The sequence below is a fragment of the Epinephelus fuscoguttatus genome, linkage group LG10 (genome assembly GCF_011397635.1).
Source record: "Epinephelus fuscoguttatus linkage group LG10, E.fuscoguttatus.final_Chr_v1".
Taxonomy (NCBI): Eukaryota; Metazoa; Chordata; class Actinopteri; order Perciformes; family Serranidae; genus Epinephelus; species Epinephelus fuscoguttatus.
This window is the reverse complement of record NC_064761.1, coordinates 18,424,535-18,437,231: the sequence shown is the minus strand read 5'-3', so window position 1 is coordinate 18,437,231 and position 12,697 is coordinate 18,424,535. Positions and strand designations below refer to the sequence as shown.

Genomic DNA, 12,697 nt, shown 5'->3' with positions numbered 1-12,697 from the left:
GTACCTGGCGAAGGAAGTGAAAGAATCCTGATTAGCACCGGCTCAGGATTCAGACATAAAAAGCAACAAATACACATCCACTCACGAGCCTTTACAGATTGTGAGCAAATGAGGGTGCAATCGTAAACATGACTAACTTATCCTTCACTCTAACCCTTCATGCCCTGGCCTTCACTCCTAATGCAATAAGCAAAGGTATGAAATACATCTAAGGGGCCTCGGATTTGATATAACAAATTACATTTCATTTCTGTGGTTATGAGGGGAAAATAGTCATCACCGTCCATTTTAGTAGCTGCATTTGGAGAAACAAACTTTCCCCTCCTCTCGCCTTCCTTCCCTGCATGACCAGTTATGCGGAACAACTATGCCTCTCTGTGACAGGGCCAAACGCCTAGCGGACTTTAATAGCCAGTCTTACATTATACATTTCATATGGTATTTCTGAGTGGGCACTGATCTCACAGCTTGGCAGTGTATGTAAAGAGATGCCGGTAAAATGCAAACAAACCTTGGGGAGAAGCAGAGCCTTTGCAGAAGTACGGCCAAGTCTGTTTAAGAGCTGCTCACTCAAAAAAAAATAAATAAATAAACCACATGCAAAAAAAAAAAAAAAAAAAAAAAAATAGCGTTTGAGGCAAGATCCACTGCTCGTCTGTCCAACTGGCTGTTGCTGAAAGCCCACTTCCCTTTCGCTTAAAAACGAAGCCATATAAAAGAAGGAAAATGTGCATTATGCTCATTCTGTTAGACGAAACTAAACTCATCCAGTAAAAAAAAAAAAAAAAAATCAGCAGTTGTCTTTCTGTGAATGGGCGCAGTGCAGTACTTTGAAGCTGCCAGGAGATGGCACTTTGGTTTCAGCGAGGAAGCCGGTCGGTCTCTGAAGTGGGGAGAAACTAAACGAAGTGGCGACTACAAACGCATACAAATAACCGTGTAGACACACAAACACACAGATGGACAGAGCCACTGTACTTAAAGTTCACCGTAATGCATCCTAACTATTGGTCTAACAATATTTATCCACAATATTAATCTTGCAAGAATACTATGAGCGTATTTGAGCTATTTTCCATTTACAATTACATCATAAAATTCATTATTATGAGTTATAACACACGCAAACTGCATGCTCTATAATCTACAGCACAAGAACAGGCTGTGAAATAGTTATTAGCTATTCTGTTTACCCAGAAAGTATTGCTTTTGCATATTGTTCATACTATAGCATTTTCAATCATGTGAACAAAACGCACACACATTGTCTATGTGATGCTTTATGAGCAATACTTCAACTTAAGTCTTACTGCACTAAAAATACATATTAGCAGAAGCATGTTTGAACTCAGAGACAAATGATCCTGAAATCATAACCACACAAGTGTACACGTTACATCACAGACACTTCACAAGTCATGTGTACAGCGCACATATGTGTCCACTGGCCATGAACACAAGAAGCTGTCTCCCCACAAACACATCCACCCATGCATACACACACTGCAGCGTGTACACACTGAAGTATCGGTGTGACTTTGTTCCTCTGCTTTACATCTCTGTCAGCTCCCTGTTTCCCCTCCACCCTGGGCTATGTGGTGGTTTTCCAGGCTGGCATCTCTCCTGCTTCGCCAGGTGAAGAGTCCAGAGCCTGGGGCTGAGCCCGGCCACAAGCCTGCTGGCTGTCATTGTCCATAACACTGTCCCAACCTCTACGCTCCTCTGCTCTCTTAACAGCTGTCATTCTGTTGTCTCCAACCTGAGGCAAACTGCTAAATGCATGCGTGTTTGTGCGACATACAGTACACACAATCAAATACATGCTCATGTACAAAAGGGCTGAGGTACAGACACACACTCTGTTTGCAGATGCTTACAGCACAACACCACATAAAACACACACACAAACCAGATATACAGAATCTAAAAAAACAAAAACAAACACACACACACCAAACCATACAGGAGCCAGAACAATGGTTGTTGTTTGTTGTATCAGACAAGAAGTCAGCGGTCCAATTCAGTCTTGTTTTTGTCAAACGAAAGGATTACTCCTACATTCTTAATCAACAAGCTCACCCAACACTGCGCATCACCCACATTGCCAGATAACGGCTGAAATATGTACGCAAATGACAGCAGCACTTTTTACTTTGGTACATGTGTTGGCTGATCAAATGGAATATGAATTTCATAACTCTGATTATTTTTGCTATGATTAATTAAAGGAAGCTTCTCCAGGATCATTCATTTCATTTCAAGGACAGACATAGAGGGGTTTACAAGACGACAAAAAAAAGAAGATGATGAATGATAAAAATGTATCAGCTTTCTTCTTTCATACAGGAAGATGGAATGTCTTTAATCAGATCACATTTTTTGGAGCGCCAGATGACAGCATGTTTCTGAATTTATATTAGCAGGTGAATGAGGCTTTAGCGGTCACTCGGTCAGAGGTGTGGACACGTGGAAAGCACAAAGGCTGTTAGTTTATGTACTGTAAGGACACAATGCAAAAGTCTTCAAGGGGAGTAAATATGAATATCTTATATCAATGTAAATGAAGTTGGCTGTTTTTGATAAGGCATGAATATTGTTCAGTAAGCAGAAACATTGTCCTAGCTTTGATGTACACTAAATAGCCAGTTTATTAGGTACACCTACAGCAGATTACTATCTTTATGAGGGTTATAATGGTGAGTTTTTGTCGAACCGTTTCAGAGAAGTGCTGAATCAACTTGATGGACATTTTTGGAGCTGTTGTTGTTGTGCTGTGTTGAAGTGTTAGACTGAAAGGTGTTTCTAATAATTAGTCTGCCATCACTGACATAAACGGGGAACAATGTCAATTCAAGAAAGTGAGATTTTCTTATTCTATTTCAGCAAAATAACATTTTAGGATTGAAAACTAAAGCCTGTCATTGCAATGTTGAGACTGTGTGGACAAAGACAGGACAGAGAGGGACATATTTCAATTAAGGAAGAGTTAGAAATACAACCAAGTACTGCTTTAGGTGTCTGTGGGCTCCAGAGGAAAGAAAGTATAAGGATAAAGGCACACTTCCTTTTTTTTTTTTGCTTTTATTTAACCTTTATTTAACCAGGTTAGTCCCACTGAGAGCAATTTCTTGTGCAAGGAACACCTGGTCAAGACAGTTGCAGGCAGAGCATGGTATCAAGATTTCATAGGAAGCAATATAAAGAAAAACACAGATAGAAAGGTGAGAGACGGAGAGATAAGAGAGAGCAAGAACAATAGATGTGTATTCCTCCAACATGCTTTTGAACTGACTAAAATGTAAATCTGGTGTGCTTTAAACAGTAAATAAATGGCTACCATACAGTGCAGCTATAAGAATAAGAAAAACACCTAAAAAGAGTCTTTATTTCAGTATGTACGAGCTGAATCATTTTCCAGAAGCCTTGAATAAACAAACAAGGGAAAAATATTTTTTTTACTTAACTGGATATAAAAAACTTTTTGTCTGAGAATTAGTTCTTTTTTCAGCTTCCATTTTGAGTATCCAAGTAATGCGCTTTAATATGGATATAAATATAAACCAAGCTAACAACAAAACACTGAGGGAAGCAACTATTTCCAGTGAAAATATACTGTTGTGAAGAATTTCAATCTTTTAGGGGTTACTGCACACTGACAGGCCATAAATTATCAAGGCTTTCTTGGGCTTCTCAATTTTCAGTCTTAGTTTCAGTTGACAAGGAAAAAAATCCTGAGATGTCAGAGTGCACTCTCCTCCTGGGGTTTGTGTCTTTAATGTGTCGAGGTCCGGGTAATATACTAATATACCTGGGTTTGGAAGTAATGCTAAGATGGGCAATGTGAACAGAGAAGAATTGGAAGAGCATTTAAGAGAAGCTAATGAATTATATATAGATATACATAAACACAAACAATCACAAAAGCAGAGCTGTGGGACATGCTACCCTGTGTCCTGTGTGTCCCTCCTCCAGTGGTCTCCGGGGACCCGTTATTGTGGCAATGAACAGGCCTCAGTGGCAGGGACAGGGGTGTGAGCGTGTGTATATATCCTGAATGTGGCGTGCATGCGTGTTTGTGGGTGTGTGCGCACATCAATTGCATGTTAACTGTTAATCTGTGTGTGTGCTGGGTTGGGCCTGTCTTTGTGTGCGCGCTAGCTGGGGGGGAGGGTGTCCGAGGAGGCCTTTAGAAAAGCCCTAATTGCCGTTCCTCTCCTCTCCCCGGCCGTCACACCTTCCTCTGCGCTAAGACTTTCCAGCCTCATCACACACACAGGAAACACAACGCTAATTAGAGACAGCACAACCTCTCCTAATCACACTCTTACATGACTGTGACCAAAATGTCAGTGTGTGCATGCAGGCATGGGTTTTTTTTTTTTTTTTTTTAAAAAAAGACAGAATTGGGAGTCCACTTGGTGTTTTTTTTATTTAGCAATAAGAAGTGGAAAAGCTGCAGCTGAATACAGAGGTATAGATATAAGATAGGAGATATAACTCATAACCCGAGGCTGTATGCATGTGTTTAATACTGTACAATTTAAATTACAATAAACTTATATTCCTACACCAAAAACTATATGTGCACGTTTCCATTTACACTACAGTGTCTTATCATTTTCTAACATTTTTTTTCCCTCTCTTGATACATTTATTGATGAATGTGTATTTTGTGAGTGTGCATGTGCTTGCACATTGTATGCCAGCTCTGCACACAACAAAGAAAAAAAAAACATGTGCAATCCACTTATGGTGCACAAGCAAATTCTTCAGAGGAAATGCTGACCAGCAGATGAGTTGCTTCTACTGTCCGCGCTGTTCAGAGAAAAATACTGAATGTACAACATGATACGTTGTGAGAAAAAAAAATGCTTATCATTACATTTGGCACCCTGACAAACTACTGTACTTCCAAGAGCTGTTACAAGACAGAGAAAGTGGGGAGAGAAAGAGACAGAGACAGAGAGGGAGAGAAACAGAGGAGGGATGGAGATACAAAAAAAAAAAAAAAAAACGGAGCGTGAGGATGGAGAGAGGAAGAAATAAAGAAATAAGAGCGAGAAGTGGACGGAAAGAGCACAGAAGTGGAAGACTGCATCCATGTCGGTCAAGTGAAAGCTGAGCTCTGGTGTGATCAGTCAGTGTACATGTAGTTAACTCATTTACTGATGTGCATCTGTGTGTGTGTGTGTCATACCCGTCTCATCTTCTGCAGTCTCCTTGGAGACAGGCTCTTGGTGCTGGTGGGAGACCCCGCGCAGACCATCATCCCCTCTTCTTCTTCTTCCTGAGAGAGAAATGATGAATGTAAATCTCAAATGATATGTGTCATAAAATGAGTAAATCACAACACATTCGATGTGTTACTCCCTCGTTTAAGGTAATGCATTTCAAGTGAAAGACTGAAAGAGATTACTCGACTAAAGCAGTGATGCTCTTTGTCCAGTTTGTTGCTATTTCTCAGTGACATTTGTAAAAGTTAAGGATCAGTCTGGAGAAACTCTGTATTTTTTTTACTGCCAACAAACACCAAGAGATGTTTAATTGATCCTACTAACAAATATTGTGTATTTACAGTCTGGTATCATTAATTCATCTGTGTCATAGATCTAAAGGTATTGTTCAAAAACTAATAAACACATCAGTGACATATCGTGTTCCTTCGTTACGATGAACACGGGCACTGTTTACCTTGTTACTGTAAATACTCATGGCTGAAAATAGTCCCTTACAAATGCAGTATTTTAGAGTGTGTACTCATGACCTGCCTTTACAGATTGAACTCTTCAACAGGAACAAGTTAGTTTGGATCTAAGAGCCACTGACGTGGTATTGAAGTCGGGAGAAGCAGTAACATATTGTTGGTTTTGGTCTTTTCATGGGACTTTTAAGCAACAGTAGATATGTTAAATATCACCAGCTGTACCCTTTAAAACATCCTTTACAAGGTTATAACAATTAAATTCAAGGTAACCACCAGTGATGAGCTTAATTTCAATATGTTTGTGCACTGAGGTCTCTGTGTAGACATCTGTGGCTGGCAGCAACATAAATGCACTGCAGATTAAGTGTGATCGTGAGAACTTGAATTAATTCATTTGTGTATTTGTGAATTCATTTATGAACGTGCAGGAAAATCTGTTTAACTTCAGATCAAATAGATTTCAACACCTCTGTTTGCCTGTACTGTGTTTGTGCACACACACACGCTGCAGAACACTGCGTACTCCTCATGTTCATCATCAGTGCCCTCTCTGCTCAGTTTCCCACTGACAGATCAAACTGCTATTGCCTTATCAAATCCATCAGGCTTATGGAAACATACACCTCGTTACATTAGCTTTGAGGAAATCACAGGCTCACTGATGAAATATGCAGACAATAAAAGAGAAAGAGGGGCCGGGGCTCGGATGACATGACAGGCCATAGCCAGAGGGGCGTTGGTTAAAAATGTACAGCCCTGAACAAAGCGCTAAGCAGGCTTCAACAGTCATTAAAGGGCCCGGCGTCAGAATCACACACTCCATGTAAAGCAGCCTTCCTGTCTGTTTCTATGAGGGGGGTGTGTGTCTACTGTATCTGTGTGCCTCAGAACGGAATGTGTGTGTGTGTGTGTGTGTTTCTACAAGCGTGTGCGCGTGTGTCTGAGAGGTGTGAAGGTCCGTGCTGCTCACCCTCGCTTTGAGTCTGCCCTTAAAGTCCCGGATGCCCCTCTTGGCATGACTCTTGGCCTAGGAGGAAAAACAACACACACACACACACACACACACACACACACACACACACAGATTACTAATCAAAACATGTTGCATTAACATTCTGTTCTGGTTTCATGTAACATCAAGAAATGCTTTGATCCCTGTGGCAAAAACATGGAGACAAAAGGCTGGATAAGAGAGCCTCGCACACTAACAGGAGGCGATAACATGAAAGGGCACCCTGACCACCTATTGTACAGCACATAACGACATGGTACTGCTCATCAAACATCATGAACAGTGTTTCCAGTCCTTCCACTGACAATTCCAAAACAGACAAGTTTTCAAATGATTATATATTCACAGATTAATTTCCGCAAAAAAAACCTGCAAAATGTCATCTGAGGTGTGTTTCAGTGCGATTTTTCAGGACTTGATGTTTCAAGTTATGTACATATAAAACAGTGCACTAATTTATTTGACCGTTTTTTTGCAAGAGAACTTACTTTTGTCACAGCTGTGTTGATGAGTGCTCCTCCTCTCTGTAATAACAGACACAGAAAATTATTAGTAAGTCACTCAGAGGCATTATAGGCGAGTTTCTTTTGACATAATAAAATCAAAATTTCACCATGAATGACTCAGAGCATGCCTGAACAATAAGTTTGATTTTGTATGTGATATTTGACACACTGTGATGCATTATATCCTTACCAATATCATGATAATTATTTCTACCACATCACTGGACTCCCACAGTACTCACAAAGGAGTAATTTTCAATATCAAACACGACCCAAACTCCCTGTGCAGCCGTAAATAGTATTGTAATGCAACTTCACAGTACAAATAGTGACACCAGGCAAAGTATCGTATCGCTGAGCCATGATAGACTGCATGATTCAAAGCGTTCAGGAGGTTTTTATTTAGAAGCAGCCTAAAACAGCGATGGAAGGGACTGTGCGTGATTGATTTCTACTTTGAGTTCTGCAGACTGACATTATGGCACCCAATATCTCTCTGTGCCTGTCTTCTTTTCTTGCTCTCAGAGTTGCTGCATCTCTCCTTCGGCGTCTCACTCTTTTTCTCTGTTTGGTCTTTAGTGTAAGCACAAAGCGTCGGCTAAACGGCTAAACAGAGTAAATGGCAGACAGCGTTTCAGAAGTCGGCAGAGGGAAAGGAGGAGAGAGGCCGAGGTGAAGGCCCCTCTTATAGATCCCTGTCAGTCAGGAAATGTGAACTTTAACAAACCTTTGAAGAGCACTCTAGAGAACTAATTCAGCCTTAGCTGACGGCGTGGGGAGAGAGGGAGGGTGAGGGAGAGATACTCAGTAAGAGACAGAGAAAGAGGGAGGGAGACAGAGGGGGGGCTGTGACAGAGATGAAACGAGGGAGGGAGGGAGATAAAGAGACGGAGAGATACGGGAAGAAAAGGAGAGGAGGAAAGAGACAGGAAGATGAAGAAGGAGGGAGAGATCTATGTTCTTGGGTCGGTTCAGCGGAGTAACGCCTGTGTTTGCTGCCAGATCAACATGTCATGTCGGAGGACGTCTTGTCACGTCAAATCACTTCTGTCTCCCTCCCTGTCTGTCTCCACTGTCCTGCTGCACGCGCCGCTTCACACACACCAAACTGCACTCGAGCTGGGTCTGTACATTCAGGCAGATCCCCCCCACCACCACCTTCATTCCAAAAGCAACACCAGGACTTCAAACACTGAGTCATGTCAATCACACCTTCAATTAAATATAACTCGCGAATGAAATGAGTGAAACATTAAAAAAGCCACAGATAAAAGCATTTAGGTATGATATGCAGGACATTCTGTGAATACCTTCACAGTGTGCATCCATTGCTGGTAAGACCTTGAATTACCTGGAGGGATGTATAAAACACAGAGAATATGAATTAATCATTTTGCACTCGATAGCAGTGTATTAACATTGCAAAGCAAAGGTAACTATGTATATTACACTGTGACACAGTCTCATAGCTGCACACACTCGCACGTTATTGAGCAATTAAAAAAATGTAGACAAAATTATTTCAATATTGACCAAACATGGTGACAGTAACAGGCAATGTGATTGATAAAAAAAATAGTAAAACATACATAAATGTAGCACTACAAGTCTTTGGAAATATTTGTTTTCTTCTTCTCTCCCTTTTGTTATATAATTAATAAGCAAAATATTTATTGAGAATGTAAAAAGTATGGGTAACCAGATATAAAGGAGTTGTGAGGACAAAATGAAGGGTTGTTTTAAAGGGGAGATTTTTTCTGTGGTATCCAGGGTTGGCTCTCAAACGTTAGAAAGAGAAAAGAACAGAATCGCAGCTGACAGTATGGGTTTAGGTCAGGATCAGAATTCACAATAAATGATGTGACGGATATTTAGTTGCAACATCTGGATGTCGTTTCTTTTGTCTTGTCATGTAAATACAACTCAAACCTGAAGTGTTTTTGATCAACAAGATATAATTTGTCTGAGCGCTCCTGTGGGACTTTAAACTTGTGATGTGGCTCACACAGTCTCCACTGAATCCTGCCAAAACGTTACTAATTCTTTCGTCAATCTTCTTTTTCCACATGCGATCGGATTTACAAGCAACCTTTGTATCAGCTCCAATAAAGATTTTTTTTTTTTTACAACAAATGACAGTCAAGATGTGTGTCAAATATAAAAAAATTAACCAATTCACCTTGAGGAGCAGCATTTTAGGATGACTACAGAGTCACTTGTCATTTTTAATCAATTGCATTCTTCCAGAGACAAAACAGTTCGTTTGTGCATTTCTTTTTAAAGTGCCTTATGTCGTCACAGCTGTGTTCATGAGGAATTTAACAACAGCCCTAAAATGTGACTCAAACAATAAGAAGTTCAAGACCAAAAATATTTTAACATTCAACACTACAGTATGATACATGTATATAATTTACTCTAGGTGGAAGGCACCACACGTCTCATGATACGTTATTTTACCATAATACTTATGTCACAATACAATATCATTTTAAATGTTTGTGATATGCTGAGTGTTGAGATAACATATATTGTTATTTATAACCTTTTTTCAACTGCATTTATGTTCCCAAAGGAAAATTGTCAACATCTGTTTAATCGATAAGGTAAAGTTTTCCGTCTATTCATCTCACTTCAATCATTTTTAAAACAGAAAAATGAATCAAGTGGACTGAAAAAGCAACAGATTTTATTCTTCTAACAGGCTGCCAAAAGTTTAATTTGTTTTTGCACATATTAATGTTTTATATAAAGAAAAATATGTGCTTGGTGTCTATGTATTGATAAAATATTGCTGCATAAACTATCAGGATACAATGCTGTATTGATTGCTCCCCATCTCTTTAATTTCCCACATTCTAAATTAATTTATTACTTTTTTAGTAAACTTTTTGTACGTTCATTTGTTAGAGTGATATACAATTCATTTAAACAGTGAAAGGCTCTTTTCATTTTCATAGCTTTGAAGGTTTGTGCTTGTTTTGTGCACTGCTTTTATATCTTGCTTGACACACTAACCGCAGCCTGTCGCATAAAATATGGCAAATAAATACAATGTGGCTAATTGATAGACAGGTCTAGCACTACTCACTTCCACAGAAGCCCCCCTCTGTGATCTCTTCTTCAAACACGTCAGAGAAGCCGCGGCCTGCGTTCAATTTGGCCAGCCGTCCGTCGATGAACTACAACCATAAATTACAACGTGGTTAATAAAGAAGGGAGGTGAAGGGGGAGGAGGAGGAGTGGGGTGGGTGGGGGGTGGGTGGGTGAGTGGACACACTTAAACAGATACAAAACACATACGCACAGATTCAAACACTCAGGCCACAGTGGGGTGTTATTAATCCTACCTGACAGAAACTACATCCCAAGATTAGGTGGGCTGCAGGTAATAGGGATTTGGTAATGTGGAGCAGGTGAGGGATTAGAGCAGCAGACTACATGCTGCACACTGTCTGAGACATGAGGAAGTTTCATTTCCTCCCTTTGTAACATGGAGCGCATAAAGCTCCATCTCATAAATACGGTCCCTAACAGTCAGGACAGCTACACATTTCATGAGCACAGGCACAAACTCGCGTAAACATATCATGAAAGTACAAGCAGTCACACACATACAGTGACATTTGTGATTAACACACACACACTCACAAAATAAACAGCATTCTTAAGACATTAAAGCATGAGAAATATCTAGTTTTACAGGCTAAATAGAAGCAGGGATGAGAGAGGAAGGAAAAACTAAACAATGTCAATAATAGTTTTCAACACATTTCTTATCAGTTTGGCTCACTGTAAAAGTATTTGGTCCTCGGGGCAGTTTACAGGCTCAGTTATGTGACAGTTGCATTTTATATCATCCCTCTAAATACTGAACATGAAGAACATCTTTGAAACAATTATGTCAGTGTAAATCCTTCAGTCACACATATGGTGTGCTGTTTTCCATTAGCTTAATCCAACCACATGGACCCTCCAGTTGCTGTTAGTTTCCTGTCCCATCGCTTGTAACATCCGCAAGTCTCTGCGTGGAAATGATGCTTTCCAGTAAAATCCTCGGGTTAATCTTGGCAAGTTTAAGGTGTAAGAAACAAAACAAAGCAAACAAGCAGCTCCACTATAAAACATTGTCAAGATGTGGGGCAAAGGTCTGCAGAAGGCCTGAAAAACTTTACACTAGTTTGCATGTGTTTACGTTTTCTAAATCTCTGTGTTTAACCTCAAACTGAAATCTATGTTTTTAACCTCTTCAGAGTTTACTTGTTTCGAGGTAGGAGGGAAAAGCAGCTAACAATCAGTAACAGTGTCATTCAAAATAATTAGTACATGCAAAAGCATTTGGATTTAGAGCTAAAATCTATTTTGACTGATGACTGCATTCATTAACAATCCACACCTCCTACCTTTCAAGCATTCTTTTGTGTTTTCAAGAACAACAAATGGTACCCTATTCTTTTTAACACTTGACAGCAACATATTGTCAGATAATTTCTTAACTGTAGCAATCCTACTCCCACCTCTGCAACTGTGTCCAAAGTGTAACAACAGCGTAGGTTGTTTTAGGCCGCGTGTCCTCAGGGACAGCCCGCTAACTAGCGACCGACACGGCCACCCGCTCCTCTGGTCAGAAGAGCCGGAGACTCATCATTAGATCTTTTTAATGAGAGGTGAGACTGCAGGTTTCAACCACTGCTCCGCTACTTGGCTGGCCCAATTAGTGCAGATAATCAACCCAAATCATCACCAAGCCAAAGCCTCCACTTACCCCCCCCCCCCCCCTCCCTCGTCTCCCTCCGCACACCCCAGCCAGATTACCTGCCGCACTGTGGGCCTTAATTGGACATTACTCAACAATGGCAGACTGTGATCACCACACTCTCACACGCACAAACAGACACTTAAAAAAAAACAAAACACTTGCTCATGCACACGTGCACGTACACAAACACAAGGACACAACAAAAAGGCTCATTTTCTTTGTTTTTGAGAGACCTAAAAAAAAAAAAAAAAGAGGAAACACTCAAAGAAAACAGAAAATAATTTCAGGGTGGGACGACATCAAGACCAGAGTCATTCAAACAGAAAGTAGGAGACTTTTAAAACCATTTGCACTTTGTTGATAATATTTGTTATTCCAACGACTTAATAAAACAACTTTATGGTATCCCTTGGTAGCTGAATGGTTACAGCACGTGTCATATAACCACAATGTCCCCGGTTTGATTCCAGCCTTGGGATCTTTGTTGCATTTCAAAACTTTCCTCTTTTTAAACAAAGGCAAGAATACTTTTACATACTGTTTCTTACTCCATTACCATTCCAACCATAAATAGTTTTTGACTGCTAATCAAACCCAAACTACATGTGAGGATAAAGTCCACATTTTAGTTCTACATTTTGAGGTGAATCCTGCTCCATCTCTTCGTGTCTACATGTCATCTTGTTTCCTGTTGCTGCTGTAGTTGCAGACTGCAG

The 12,697-nt window shown here is 40.2% G+C and overlaps 1 protein-coding gene across 2 annotated transcripts in view; it reads right to left on the bottom strand.

Annotated features, from left to right (window-relative positions):
• Positions 1 to 12,697, bottom strand: part of dennd1b (DENN/MADD domain containing 1B) — a 117,864-nt gene that overhangs the window by 9,441 nt on the left and 95,726 nt on the right. For both annotated transcript variants that reach the window (XM_049587363.1, XM_049587364.1), the window contains 5 exons: positions 10,314 to 10,404; positions 8,533 to 8,573; positions 7,205 to 7,240; positions 6,675 to 6,731; positions 5,198 to 5,287 (listed from right to left, as the gene is read on the bottom strand). In XM_049587363.1, coding sequence (XP_049443320.1) covers positions 5,198 to 5,287; positions 6,675 to 6,731; positions 7,205 to 7,240; positions 8,533 to 8,573; positions 10,314 to 10,404 — 315 coding nt within the window. The remainder of the gene's footprint in view (positions 1 to 5,197; positions 5,288 to 6,674; positions 6,732 to 7,204; positions 7,241 to 8,532; positions 8,574 to 10,313; positions 10,405 to 12,697) is intronic.